The sequence below is a fragment of the Synchytrium microbalum genome (assembly GCF_006535985.1).
Source record: "Synchytrium microbalum strain JEL517 chromosome Unknown SmJEL517_scf0002, whole genome shotgun sequence".
NCBI classification, from domain to species: Eukaryota; Fungi; Chytridiomycota; class Chytridiomycetes; order Synchytriales; family Synchytriaceae; genus Synchytrium; species Synchytrium microbalum.
Window position 1 is genome coordinate 1293094 of NW_022158351.1, and position 15050 is coordinate 1308143.

The following is a 15050-nucleotide window of genomic DNA, read 5'->3' on the forward strand; positions in this document are numbered from 1 at the left end:
CAATCGCAACAAGTATCATGTAAATGCGACCTTTATATAGTGGAGTAAATGAAACAAAGATATATATTGTCCATTCGGAAACCATAAAATACCACTACCTATTATGTGCAAACCATCTGGCCTCTTGTTCCAATAATAAAAAATCTTCATTATCAACCAACATATGCCTTCTTTAGAAGTCACGTCTTCCACGTTTCCCATATGAACTACGATCATCTTCATAATCTCCTGGCCGTTTCGTTGAATATCCTCGTCCATATGATGATGATGATCCACCGCCCTATGGTATAAAAGATGTTGGTACATCAGAGCTAGAAACAACAGTTTATAAGATAGCAAACGTGATTTTTCAGACGTACACGACGTGGTGCATAAGCAGGAGGTGAAGGTCTGGGCATAGCTGGTGGAAGAGATGCAGGTCGCTGCATAGGAATACCTGGACCTTGTCCCATAGCAGGAGGCAATGTAGATATAGAGATCTGTACCATGTTTGGTAGGATACTTGGAGGTGGTACGTTCATAATATGCAAGAATTCAATCATGGCTTCAACAGGTATGATTGGCCCTACAAGAATTTGTGTTATATCAGCTTTTGCACAACGACAAAATCATCAAGTCTAAACATAAAGAATATACCATTGTACGTAGCAGCTGATGGCAACTGATTATACAAAATCCCAATACTCTCAGGTACAGCAACAGTTGGTCCCAATGGCACTTTTCTAATATCCGGAGCTAAGGCTTGCATCGTTGCTTGTTGAGCGGCTGCGGCAGCTGCTATTGCTGCAGCACTACCAGGTATAGGTACTTCCTTATATGGAGTCCATTTCGTGAAATCAGGTCGTGCATATCGTTCAGGGTGTACGGATTGTAGAGTCTTTCGAGTTTGGGATGCAGCTGCTGGTGATGCAATCAAACTCGTTGGTACCACTACCGAACTCGAAGAGTTGGATGGTAGTGATATGGGAAGTTTTGATAAATTATTGTCGGGTTGTTGTAGTGATGGTTTTAAAGTGAAGCCCTTTTGAGCTATAGAGAAGAGGAAGTAATGTGTTGGATTTCAACAAACGTTTGCTGAGATCCTGGAATGATACGCTGTCATACCATCAAGTCCTAGTTCTGACTCTCCAACATGATTCAAATCCAAGTAAGACCATCTTTCTGCGACTTGATCCAAGGTATTTGACGGCGTTGCATCTAAAGCAAATCCAAAAACGAGTTTAAGGCAAAGCAAAAAAGCAATATAAGAAGTCCTTCATACCTGGGAAGGCTTCAGCTCGTCTCTTGGCGACTTTTTGCAAACTTGTCAAATCACCATATCGAATCTCATAATCAAGGAATTTTTGCCATATTTCTGTTGATTGTTCGGGCGGTATGACTGACAATGCACGTTCAAATAATGCACGTGTGTCTAAAATTGTCACAAGAAACAAAAAATTAGTCCAAGTTGACCAACCAACTTAGCACGATCTGTTACAAGTACTCACTGTTATCGTCATTCATTTGTATCAAGAAATCCAAGTAGTGGGAAATGAAGTGAGCCATATCTACATCATTCTTTTCTGTCAGGGTCTTGTAACCCAATTCAAAGATACGACCAGCTACACCAGCGTCCTTGGTATTATAGTATTCCATTAATGCTATTTCAGATTGGTTGTAATGATGAGCAAAAAAATAACGAAGAAATATCATAGTAGAACTCGAATATAAATGTGGTGTTTGGTACCGGATGAAACAAACAACTGATATGAGCTATACATAGTTTTACGACCACGAGCAAATATGGCACGAGCTCCACGAACACCCTAAGTGTTATGAGATTGATTTTAGATGAAAACACAATCATGACGAGGACAAAAGAAACCAGTCATACGGCTCGACAATGCTGTGCAAACGTCCTTCACTAACCTGCAACCTCCTCATAACCCTCATATACACAACCCACACAAGAGTCAAGCTCCTTCTCGTAGTCTCAAACTCTTTTTTACGTTGAGATTCAACTTGAGCTTGGACTTGTTTATCCACCTCTCGCTGTTTATCTCGAACGACTTCTCTCGCTTCACCGTCCCATTGGTCATCGGGTGTCGAGAATCTACCTTCACTTCCCAATTCGATCAACACGCCTCGTGATTCTTGGGCAGCTGATAACTTGTTTGTTAATGCTTCGACTAGTTTTCCTCGTTCGGTATCGTATTTCTTGGTGATTGCGTCAAAGTTGGATTCGAGAGTTGTTATGAGGGATTCAAAGAGAGGTGCTGGATCTCGTTTTTTGGATTCTTCTAGTTCGGCGAATGTAAAGTTGAGGAGTAAGCTAAAGGGAAATAGAAAGCTCTGTGAGTCAACCAAAAAGGGAGCAAGGCAAGCTGTACGTATACTGTCTTACGAAGTAGGTATAGCTTCAATCCCCGACTTGAGCATTTCTTCACTTTCACTTGACTTGTTACTGTCTATCAGATACATTGCTGCGTCATGCCTATACAACACAGACGAAAAGGAGAGAGAAAAAAGTGTCAACGAAGAAGTATCCAAGTAGATTTGGCATTTCAAAAGTTAATATCATTGCTCAATGCTCACCATATTTCAGGATAATGTCTTAATGGCAAGAGAGCACACTTGTAGCTGTACAATATGCGAGCATGTAAGATAGCCTTGTCTTCCAGTTTCAATGCGTTCGATTTTTCCCAAGCAATCACTCGTTTCCACGCTTGCAACTAGAGCATGAAATAACAACAGATTTTTATGTTAACGATTGCGAGAAATCAGGAATCGAGGTTGCATTTGGTCAAAAGTTTTCGTGAGAACGTACGAGAGTAATATCCTTGTCATTCCATTCAGGTGGTCTGGGCAAGTATGCTTTTTGCAGCTTTTCGATAGGATCAAACATGTTCTTCAAGTCACGTTGAGCAGTACGCGCCGTCATGTAACCAGCCGCCTTGTCACCCAACAGCTTTTTGGCCTAGAAACGTATGTTTTTTTTCAAACAACCGAATCGTTTTTTTTTGCTGGCACACGAGAGTCGATCGTTTGAGACGAAGTGATGGCTGGAGACAACAAAAGGATATTTCGTCGCTCCAAGGTGATAGATAACAACCAGCTTTTAAACACACAAACAACAAGACGTACAGTCAACTTGTTCAAGCCGTTTTCAAAGACATCGTAATCCTTCCATAGAGTTTCAATATTATTCAGAGGCACAATCAATGCACGATGATAAATCTTTCGTAAAGCATCCATTCGTTGTTGTTCCTCATACAATGTAGGTGCCTGTTGTGGTTATGACGAAGCCAAAGAGAGACAAAGAGAAAAGGAATAATTGGTCAGAACTTGTATTATCATTATGAATTCTTGACGGGGGCTGTAGTACACCATGACACTAAGGGCACGTTGGATGGCACACACACACGGGAACGACCTATTAATACATAAGCACACTTTTATCATATCTGCTTCTTGGATATGCAGTAGAGCGTGTGCGGATGATTGGGGGGCCGATGCAAAGATAGCAAACAACTCTCAAACACCACAAAAACCAACATGACTCATCAAACATATGTGTTGCAATATGATTTGTATCTTTCTCAATGCTCACCTCTCCAGATTTGACAAAGACTAGATAATCCATCCATACAGGACCTGAATCTTTATCATGACCAACAAGAGCAAGTACAAATTCAAAAGCATCCTTCACTTCGGATCTGGCCGATGCCAGTTTGTCGGGCTCCAAATGAGCGGGCATGTGTATTTTGCGGACATAGTTGATGTAGGTTTTGCATAGGTCAACGTTTGGGACTGCTCGTAGACATTGTCCAAAGAGCGATTGGAGCTTGTCGTGATCGTCTTGTCTTGTTTCGTATTCCACGTATTGAATCCAATGGCGAGCCTAGATTCGAGATTGGTTGGTTAGGATTCGATGATGGATTTTTTCAATAGATTGTCTTGTACATTTGGCCCTCCACCACGAAACGACACATTTTCTTCATTTTGCATCCATTCTCAATGTCGACCAAATAAAACACAATGCTCACTTACCGAGGTAGGAAAGACAGTCAGAAATTCATCAAATGTATCGCGGATGATGCCACTTTGATCCTTTGCTATGGCATCTTGAAGTAATAATTGCCAAGCTTCAGAGTCCCACTTATTAAATTCGATTCGTTGCCTCAACTTGGCTGTCTTGGAAGAGTTGCTACTACCGTTATTAGTGACTGGCAATACGATATCAGACATCGTCTCTCCTCTCCGTGTTTAGATATGGTAACTGAATCTGTCGTGTTTGAAAACACAAAGTCATGAACCATTGAACATCGCATGTTGAGGTCGGAGTATCGCGTATCGCGACATTAAACATTGAACCAGACGTGCAAGTTATGAATAATGTTCCTACATATTGCGTCTATCTTGTATTTACAACGAAATTACAGGATGCAGCTAGCAAATTACCCTTTCGTCTAGGTGAGTTTGAAAATTACGAGTTTTCCTTCAGAAACTGGTCAATCTGAGACATTTCTGCAGCCTAAAAGAAATTGTACAATACTCGTAAGTTCGTCAGCGAATAATCCGAAGCGAAAAAAATCGTTGTATTCATGATGCGGATTCTAACTCACCACTGAGGGAGACCTCAAATGTGCTGTAGAACTTTCTGAAAAGAACTCGGCATCACTAAATGTCTGTTCTAGAGCGACCTTCCCAATACCACTGTCGGAAGAATCACTTAATGCCTCTGAGATGACAGACGAAGCATCATCATCGTCCTCCGGTTGCTGTTGTTCTGATTGTTCTGAAGGTTCGGCAGTACTATCAGGAAGTGCTGATGTACTGCGTGCCGGTATTGCAATTCCATCGTCTGTCATTCGTTGTGGCTGTGATTGAGACTGTTCTTGCTGGGGCTGTTGGTATTGAGGCTTATTGTGGGGACGGCGAGGTGATTTAGGCGATTTTACACCAACTTCTGTTTCATATAGTCTCATTGCTTCCAGCAATCGTTCATTTACGGATAATAGTTGGCCTACGTTAACGAAAAATGAGCAAAACGTTTGAAGAAGAGTATGTGAGGAAAACAAGAACCGAGGCCAAATTTTCTCAAAAGCTAACATACCGATAAGAGCATCATCAACCACATTATTAAACACAGAATGTAGCCTATCTTGAATTCTCTGACACTCGACATACAATTGCCTCATAAGCTCGTCTTGCGATATGAGGAGCTCCGAGGTTCTATCAGCACTATATGATTTGATCATATCGATCAAAAGACCAGCAGTCTCCTCTCCAGTTGCAATCTCTTTACCAAGCTGAAGTGGATCAACTGTCACTTTCCTAACATGGGAATGTCTCGTTCGTGGTGGAGTTCCAACTGTATGAGATCGAGGAGGTGAATCATTCATGTTTTCTTCTGTGTCCAAATCACCGTTTTTGGAGACAGATGATCGGCTTTTTGCTAGCATCTCCATATTACGGCCCGTGTGCTCAAAAATATCGTGCAGCATTCGATTAAGCTCAGATGCTTCTTCCGGCTTGACACCCGGTCGGTCAAGGACGGGTACAATTTCCAGTGATACTAAACTGTCATTCATTCGCAATGAGATTGCGAGAGCCATCACACCAGCGAGGTCAATAGGATTGTATGTGACATCCAACCGTTTGAGGTTGTCGCATAGTGGTAATGCCTCAGCTAGAGCAATCGCACCTAAATGACCGTATTAACATGGATCCATTTACATAGATTTTGTTTCTTACCTTCAGTGCCTATGCGAGTATTTGCTAGATACAGTTCTAGTAGATCGCGATTCTGAGTCATGGCTTCCTTTAAAGAAGTGATCTGTGTGTAATAAAGATGCATATAAGAAAGAGCACCAAAGCAAAAAAAAAAACATTTCGGTAATACACAATTTGTACGTACGCCCTCCATATCTGTACCGAAGGCATTTCCGCTCAAATCCAAAACACGAAGACCAGTATTCTTTCTCTATTAGATTGGAAAAAATCAGGACATCGTCGTCATATTTTGCAAGACAACCTGTAAGGCATTTACCAATAGCGATGCAATGATATCAAGACCAGGCCCATCAATCTTATTATCTCTCAAATCCAACTCACGTAACCTATCATTGTCATTCAAAGCGGCACAAATAGGGGCTATTCCATTCCTCAGATCGTTGCCTCTCAAATCAATTGACGTCAATCCTTGTCGTTTGGGTGACATGGGCATTCCAGCTTCAGGTTGATCGTCATCAGGCAACAACATTTCGGATATTGGTTGCCCGGCTTCCCATGTTGCCTTATTGTCTTTTAAACTTAGATGTGTCAATCTTGATCTTCTTACTCCTGGAACTAATTGGACGACAAAAATGAGGTTAAGATAATAAGCAGTAGTGCCTGCGACTCTCCAAACAAGCGATATCTACCTATGGTATCCAACATATTTCCGCGCAATCTACAATTCTCTAGCTTGAGTCCTTCGATGGTCGGACCAAGAGGTTGCGAATCTGATGGCGACAGAGCATGATTCAGATAGGCCAATCCTTTTCGATCTACCGCAAGCCCAGACATATCAAGATACTTCAATGACTTGGTCTACGAGAATACATTTTCCGAATCAGAAACAAGACTTTCTTTTAATAAACGGATCATACCTTCTTGATAAAGACTGCGATATACTACGTAAATAGAAAAAAGAGCGTTGCTAATTAGCATTGAACCGGGCAACAAAAGGACTTTACTCTTTTATTTGTTTACCTTGATACCATTGCCGCGCAGACGACGATTATCAGCCAGGGATAGCCACGGCAGCTCGTTACGATAGAGTATGGCATGCAACAACATTTTCAATGAATCATCTTCCAGGTTGCAGTTGGCCATGTTTAATTGTGTTAGGCCAACCACTTCCGTAAGCAATTCTGATATCGATGCAATGTTCTTTCTATCCAACATGGATCCTGTTGAAATTTTTGGATCAATTAATGGCAAGAGGACGCTCGCCAACTAATTGCAAACACCGTGTAACTCAACGTCCTGATCTTACCTGATAAATCCAGCTTTGTCAGAAACCCACTAATCGACAGCTGATTTGTCAGCTTGTCAAGTGTGGGTTCACCCCTCCGTGCCGCTGCCTGCTGGTAGAACAGCAAGAGCTCATCTGCATCATATCGATTCGTATGATCCCGCATTCTAGTCCCCGACACAACAGAATGATCCACGTTCCTTGATGATCCAGCTTGTCTTCGTGCCAGAGAATCAGTCGAATTTACAGTCAATGGCATATTACTGCTGCTACTACCATTTGTACCCTGATTATCTGCCTCTTCGCTATAGAACACCATCTCGTCAATTGGTTGTTCTTCTGGTGAGATTGTAATGTCTGGAAACGAGAAACGGACGTGACGTGGTATTTTAGCTAGTGATGAGGGGTGATCGCCACCTATATTCGGATCAGAGTTCTCTCGTGATCTCTGCAAGTCGGGCGGTGTTGCTGGTGACAAGGAAGCATTCGATAGCGACGTGGTTGGTGTTAGGTGCGGCATGGTCGCATAACCATTCACACTACCATTAGCATGCCCATTTGTTGCGGTCTTCCATGACTGATCCATCGGCGACGACGTAGCTGGTGGTGATCCAAACATGGAAGTCCATGATTGTCCATTATTAGTATTACTCGTCGGTGTACTAGTAGCATTTGTGTTTATTGCTACAGTTCCTGTTCTTATTCTTCCCAGTGTAGCGGTGAGTACCGAGGCTGCTGTATCGACCTGCTTTACTAGCCAGTCTCTTTTGAATATCGAGCCTGTGGTTGATCTGATGGCTGGTGGTGAGTTAGATGGTTTTAATATAGATTTTGCAGGCACGGCCGAGCAGGGAGGTGGTCGATTTGCTTTTGGTGAATGTGGTGGTGAATCTATGATTGATTGTAAGAGCGTGTCAGTGGTCTGAGCTTTTGGGTGGTTGAGAGTTGCAGATTGAGCTTGACCCAGACCAGAGGTTGAGCAAGTATTCAACGTACATAGAACAGCTCTTGGCTCCTGTTCATCGCCTGTGATTGCGAGTAGATATTGTAGAGCAGCTTCAAGCAGAGATATTGTCGGATCCTGCGCTATTCGAGCCAGAGCAGTCCTAACAGCACTTGCACTCTGTTCATTATCAAATCCCATGAGCAAAAGACTCGTATTCGTGTCGTCCTATATCGAAAGAAGTGTGTGGGTCCCAAGATGTTATCTTCTCAAACGATTGCCAAAAAATGTTGGACATACCGCTGAGGAAGGCTCCATGGTGCGATTCCTGCCAGTCTCTGCCAATTCGGCCATCATTCAGGCGTTGCAAATGACTACTACAAGGTCCAAGACGGCTACCACCTGCGATTAACTGAAGAAGGAAAGTTGTTTGGTCTGAGCTCCGAAGTCGAAAACTTGAATCAAGCAACAGGACGAGCGTGATAGCCGATTACGAGCAAGGAGCTTCGTTATATCTCTATCCAATGGTTATACGCCCTCCTTTTTGAGTCTGCGGTCTGGTTCACTCTTATTGGTGGCAGCTGTTGGACAGGCTTTTGTTTGTCGTGATACAAAGGACCTGACGATCGCATTCATTCAACCCAACGCGTGGCAAATGAGCTAGGTCTGTTCTATGCAAAAACTGCAGCAATTCTAATATAATGACTTGGACTATACAACCCCGACATCCACCACCGATTTCTACACCCCCTAGCGACCATCAAATGTCACCAAATCAACAATCACATCAACCAACTTGAATCCTCCAATTTCAAGACGAGGATTCTCAATCTTGCGAGCCAACAACTCATCCAAAGCAGTCCTTGCTGCTTGGAGTGTAGCTGATACACTCTTGACAGCCAAGAACCTAATCCAACCATCGTCCAAGTTGAGGTTATGTTTTACTGCCGTTAATCTACCACCAAAGAAGGCAAGCGCGTAGGCAGATACGAGAGTGGCGTCACGTATAAAGACTTTGGACGTCTTTACCTTCTCGTGATAGACGGCGAAGGGCATCGTAAGAGGTGCTTGGAAGTTCTAGTGTCCAGAATCCGCATCAAGTCAGTCATTTGTCTAAAGATCAATGCCAAGAAAGCACGTACCACAGAAGAAGGATGCAAATGAACCTCATCACCACCACGAACCAACAGCGTAACTTTACCAGGCTTATCACCACCTTTTCGAGGCTTTCTAGTAGGAGGTGGTCTTTGAATCTTTACAACGTTGGGATACAGCCCACTGATCAATAAAGCCTTGATTAGGCTCGTATTGTCTGAGCGAGCAACATATTGCGTATTCTGAAGTGCTTCCGAAACACCATCAGAGTTCCTTCCTCCTCGTCGTTCAACATCTCGCACGTATAGACCACTAGGTGCAAATCCAATCTCTGATAATAGTTCGAGTAGTTGTCGTTTGATTCCAGCAATCATGCCTGACGACAAAACAAGGTTCATTCAGACCAGGTGAACGGTTTGAGCAGGTTTTACACTCCGACAAATACCACACTTACTCAGAGTCTTGCCAGATAAAAAATTATACCACAAAAAGTCCTTGTCCTTGCCACTTTGACGAGCCTTTATCCATTCTTCGTAAGCGACAAGTACGGTCAAGTGATCTGAACTGCCCAGACTAAAGCCTTTCTTCCGTTCACCAGCAATGTCACGCTTCTCAAAGGGCGCCATGAAGGGTGATTGATGAGATAGTGCGGCTGCGATCGTCAATACTCGATCAAGACATCCAAAAATCGATCCGAATAAGATTAATTTACCAATCTAAAAGGTTTCGTTTTCGTGAGCGACAAAGAATGAACATGATCAAGGAAAATATGTGCCAAATGCTTACACGAACATCAACCGGCAATTTTGCAAGATGAAATCCTAGTGGCGTCAATGATTCGTCCTTGTTGAGTGCCTAAAAGATTTTGTGTGAATAAAGGAGATGGGTAAAACAACGAATAACTAGCAATAATCGACTATAGTTCTTTACCCTCAAAACTCGTAATGTCGATACAGCATGAGCCACACCTTCAACTGAAGGAGGTTCAATAATCTTTGACAAGATATCAGCAACCTTGCCACTCAAGAATGGTAATACTTTAATTCGAAGACATAGTTGCTCTAATGGCGTTCTTTTAATTTCAGGGTCTTGTTGAGCGAGTAATTGGTGCTCAAAGCGATGGCTAAACGAGTGGTTCTGGATTAGACGAGTAACCCCCAAAGAATTATGACCTTATATTAAACACCTTGTAAATAGATGAAAACAAGACCCAGTGGATACTCGACCAGCTCGACCACGCCTCTGAGTAGCATTCGCTTTTGAGACCCAGCTGCGGAAGCAATGTCAGCTTTGAACAGTGATATGCAAGCCACACGACAACTTACCAAGCTTCAAGTGAAGCCATTCCCTTAGAAGGATCAAATCTCGTCTCCTTCATCTTTCCGCAGTCAATAACATAGACTATATCGTCTATGGTAATTGATGTCTCCGCTACATTGGTAGCGATAACGATTTTGACGGCGTTTTCTGCTGGTCTCTCGAAAGCTCGTGCTTGATCCGCACTAGATAAGGACCCATGAACTGGCAAGACGTATCGTCCATTCTGTGTAGCATTACGAACGAATGCATTATCCAATAAGCCTTCTCGTAAAGTGGAGATTTCTAATGTGAAGGTTACACAGATTGTAAGGAATAGACGACAACCTAGCACAAAATTGCAAAGCGAAAAAAAGGCGTTCGCAAGGTCTTGATTGACAGAGAGTTCTACCTTCATAACCAGGCAGAAACACCAGTATACCCCGATTTGGTTTGATACCAGCTGGTGCCGGAGTAGCACTTCCAGACTGAGGTGACTGAGCACCAGCAGACTGAACTTCATTCTGACTCCAACCACCACGTCCTCTTCCACGAGCACCACGACCTCTTGCCCCTCCTCCTCTACTATTACCCCTCGGACTACCACTATTACTCATACCAGGCACACTCTGCGTCTGAGCGGCGCCCCCAAAGAGCTGTGTTATCATCCACTCAATCAGCTTCTCGACAAGCGGATACTGAATCGTATCAGTATTCATAGTGAGTAATGCATTGGCACTACGGCTATTGAGAACCGGATATCTCTTCTGTAACGCCTCTACAGATAAGTCTTCATCTGGTTTCTGTTCGTCTGTAATGACTTTTTCGGGTTTGGCACCACGTTTGGGGTCTTTAGAAGAATATGGTCCTTGAGATGGTGCAGATACGGGTCCTGGTGCACGTTTACCTCCAGGCTTACGTACGAATTCAGTGTTTGGTTGTGGTACATAGTTTGTAAGTGCTAGTGCGTCTTCCAAGTACGATACTTCGACTGGGAAGGTTCGACCAGGGATGTGGAGTAATGGTACTGACTCTCCAAAATACGTTTGGAACAATTGAGCGTTCAGGGTGGCACTCATTAACACTAGTTTCAAGTCCTTCCTAATGACAATGGAAGACTTGGTTAACAGCGAGCGGGCAAAAAAAACGGCAATGGACGTGTGATTGACCTGATTTCCAGCAAATCCTTCAAAACCATCATCAGAAAGTCCGAATCAATAGACCTTTCATGCACTTCATCAACAAAGATGTGTGATATATCATCAATACCATCTTCATCTTAAAAGAATGTTAAGTCAGTTAGATTTGCAAAAAACATCTCGAAAAGAAATACCAATATTACCGTTCAGAGCACCACCTTCCAGCCTCCTCAACAAGATCCCAGTAGTACAATACAATATCCTAGTCTCAGCACTCATGCGACTCTCAAGACGAATCTGATACCCAACCATGTCACCAAGTCTCGAAGCCCGTTCATTGGCGACTCGATCGGACACACCAATCGCACTTATCCTACGTGGCTGCGTAACAAGTATTTTACATCTACCACCTTGATTTCGTCTAATATAATCATCCAAGACGAATTGTGGGACTTGAGTCGTTTTTCCACAACCGGTTTCACCAGATATTACAACAACTCGATTACTATTGATGGTATCTACAATGTTCTTCTGTAGCGAGAAGGCGGGCAATGATTCTCGTTGCGTACGCATCTTTGTGTATGCTGGATTACTACTCATTGCTTTCTGTTGAGACAAGAGTTGAGCAGATGCCTTGTTGATATCGGCGTCAGATGGTTTTGGTTTGGTAGATGCCTTGATTACAGGTGCCTTTACTTTCAAGACAGGAAGGGACCAATCGTCGGTATCATGAAGACCAATTTCAGATTGACGTTTCTTGCCAGTACTTAGTTCCGGCATATCGTCATATGGAGCTGAAGCAGCTGATTTCTTTTTCGTGCTGGCTTTGTCGACCTTCTTGTGCTTGTTGCCCTTTGTGGTCTGCACTTCCTTTGCATCAATTACAAAGTCGTCTTCAAATATGTCATCGTCAAACCCATCATCAAGCACATCTTCATATTCATACGCCTCGTCGTCATCTTCATCATACTCGTCCTCAATATCTTCATAGTCATCATCATCATTCTCATCTTCTATGACTTCAGTCACATGGCCTTTACCCTTCACATCAACAGGAACTCCATCAGCTCCAATATGAGCCAGTAATAGATCATATTTCAGTACCGAATCATATCGACTTGGTGGCTTATTTACTATTCTATGCGCCTCATTGAGTGATATCCAGTCAACAAGTTTATGTATATGTAAGGATCCAGTCCATGAGGCTGCAAGTTCTTGCATGCGGAGATTGAGTGCAAGTCGTGATGGCGTTGTTAGCACTGATGCTGGTTCACGAACGATGACTAGGACAGTTTCTAGTGGATACTTCTCGGGTAGATGGAATTCAAGGATTAAAGTGGTTGATACATTCGATGTGTGAGCCATATTGCAATCTTTACCACGTCGACATGTGCCTAATGACCAAGTCAGCAAAGTCACAAAATGTAGCATAAAAGGACTTTATTCTCACCCGTCAAAAAATCTGGACACACAGAAAACTCAGTAGCCTGCCAATCAATGGTAATCCTCCAAACACTACCATCGCGACTAAACTTTTCTTCATACAAACTATCCAGTATCATAGCTTCATCTTCACGCATCTGTTCAAAGTCGTCGCCAATGACTTTGGTAGGCTTGAGCGGATTCTCGATTGCAAGTGCATATGCAAACAGCCATTCCAGTGCTTCCAGCCCAGTAGACTTACGTTGTATGGCCGTAGCACATAATTCCTTTGGAAAACCTATATCAGTCAACCATTGTAGAGTGTTGCTCTCATCAGTGGGAGTGCTTTTGCTGACGATTACTGGTGTTGGTAGGGCAGATACTGCAGGTTTCGGCGTCGAAGGCAGTGACCGAGCAGTAGGCAAACTTTTACTATTCGACATTACTGGTCCTGACTTGATGCTACTACTCTGCACTACAGCACTTAGATCCTTCTGAGCAGGCTGCAACTTCTTCTTACTATCACCCTTATCAACACTCTGTGTTTTTACCACAGACTTGTACCCAACCAAAGTATTTATCACAACCTTGGGCTCCCTAGAAATCTGACTAGCTTCAGCCGAGCTCAGCCACTCAACAGCTTCAAACACCATAGCATTTCCAATCCATGCGTTTGTGAGTTCCTGTAACCTGATGTTGAGAGCTAGCCGTGATTCGATAGATAATCTAGCACTAGTTTCACGCAAGACGATTATAGGAGATTCAAATGGATAGTTTGCTGGAATGTGGAATTCGAGTTTGATGGTGGTAGTATTTACACCTGTATTATTAGATATGTGGAGTTTGCTACATGAATCACCGTATTTACATTTTCCTAAATCGGAAAGCAAGGTTACAAAGAGGCACTAGCTTTTCAGAAATGACCTTACCAGCTTTAAAGAAAGAACACATCTCCCCTTTACTAGCGTGTACACCAACTTTGAACGTCGTATCAATCTCCCAAACACTCCACAACCGTTTATACCTATGTCCGTATATACTATCCAGCACCATAGCCTCATCCTCTTGCATACTCTCCACATCATTATCAGGCACCTTCTTAGCAAATGCATCTATTTTCAATGCGTGTCTCCATATGAATGCAAGAGCATCGATCTTGTTGTTTGGATGTTTAGAGACTCCATCAGCACATATTTGTGGAGGCAGTCCGATATCGCGCAGCCAGGTGAAGGATGGATTCTCCGTAGGTATAAGAGCTTGCGGTTGCTGTTCTAGTTGCGGGTGTTGTGCTAGCGTATTATCGGTGTGAGCTTGTGGAGCTTGTGCTTCAGACTCGTCGTCGTCGTCGTCGTCGTCAATTCTAGCGAATGAATCGTATGCGGCGATAATCTAGTAATAAAAAAATGAGTATTTAAGCGTCCAGGAATGCGACAAAAAACCGCAAGAGCTTATGCGCCGAATCGACACACCTTGTCATCCTCTTCATCTTCAGCCATTTCAGAATCCACTTCCTCATCAGAAGCCGATTCTTCTGTATCCTCATCATCAGATTCCTCACTTTCAGCACTATCACTATCGTCAGACTCCTTCAAATCCTCCTGATCAGTATCATCCCCCTCTCCAACGTGCCTCGAAGCAAGCAACGCAGCAGCATCATGATACTCTCCAACAACATATCTAATCTTATTCAACATGTCCTTGCTGAGCTTTAAGAATTCAGGAGTTTCATGTTTTGATTTTCGTTTGTTGAGTTTGAGAATACGTGCCGCTTCTTTTTCCATGTTGGATAGCTGAGAGTTCAGCTTAGCGGATTTCTTGACTTTGATTCCTGCTGCAGCAAGTTGATTGTAGACATCATCGTCTAAAGTTTTCTTGATTGGTTTCTTGGATTTTTTTACTGGAGAGCTGGGGCGTCCTTGGCTAGCTTGCTTGCTGCCGCCACGGCCTCCACGCGTAGGCTTGCCGCCACGTTCTGACTTTCTTCCTTTGCCCATCGCTGTGATGCAAATGTGTGCAAGTGGTTTAGTGATTGAAGGCGATCAGCACAAACGCAGTGTCCTAGTACTTGAACAAATAAATGTATTTTCGAAACTATGAGAATTTTTTACACGTTTTGAGCTGCTTAAAGTTATATGAGATGACCAGTTTACACAAT

General features: G+C 43.1%; 3 protein-coding genes across 3 annotated transcripts; all 3 read right to left on the reverse strand.

Moving 5' to 3' along the window:
• Positions 1-172: 172 nt before the first annotated feature.
• SmJEL517_g00759 (uncharacterized protein) lies at positions 173-4227 on the reverse strand (the record flags this gene model as incomplete). Its single annotated transcript, XM_031166688.1, has 14 exons — positions 173-280; positions 360-565; positions 637-1029; positions 1105-1197; positions 1262-1411; positions 1488-1640; positions 1727-1805; positions 1909-2311; positions 2384-2473; positions 2575-2711; positions 2807-2956; positions 3124-3264; positions 3590-3880; positions 4030-4227. The coding sequence occupies 14 exons, from the start codon at positions 4225-4227 to the stop codon at positions 173-175; spliced, it is 2592 nt and encodes an 863-aa protein (XP_031027524.1).
• A 238-nt stretch (positions 4228-4465) lies between these two features.
• Positions 4466-8297, reverse strand: SmJEL517_g00760 (uncharacterized protein; the record flags this gene model as incomplete). Its single annotated transcript, XM_031166689.1, has 11 exons — positions 4466-4513; positions 4605-5005; positions 5096-5686; positions 5737-5818; positions 5900-5965; positions 6032-6330; positions 6405-6573; positions 6633-6656; positions 6736-6935; positions 7022-8171; positions 8244-8297. 11 exons carry the CDS (start codon positions 8295-8297, stop codon positions 4466-4468), a joined length of 3084 nt encoding a protein of 1027 aa, XP_031027376.1.
• Positions 8298-8693: 396 nt separating this feature from the next.
• SmJEL517_g00761 (uncharacterized protein) lies at positions 8694-14889 on the reverse strand (the record flags this gene model as incomplete). Its single annotated transcript, XM_031166690.1, has 13 exons — positions 8694-9020; positions 9086-9414; positions 9493-9754; positions 9825-9893; positions 9969-10161; positions 10225-10308; positions 10364-10640; positions 10747-11435; positions 11504-11612; positions 11677-12867; positions 12924-13769; positions 13825-14284; positions 14365-14889. The coding sequence occupies 13 exons, from the start codon at positions 14887-14889 to the stop codon at positions 8694-8696; spliced, it is 5361 nt and encodes a 1786-aa protein (XP_031027377.1).
• Between the last annotated feature and the right edge of the window lie 161 nt (positions 14890-15050).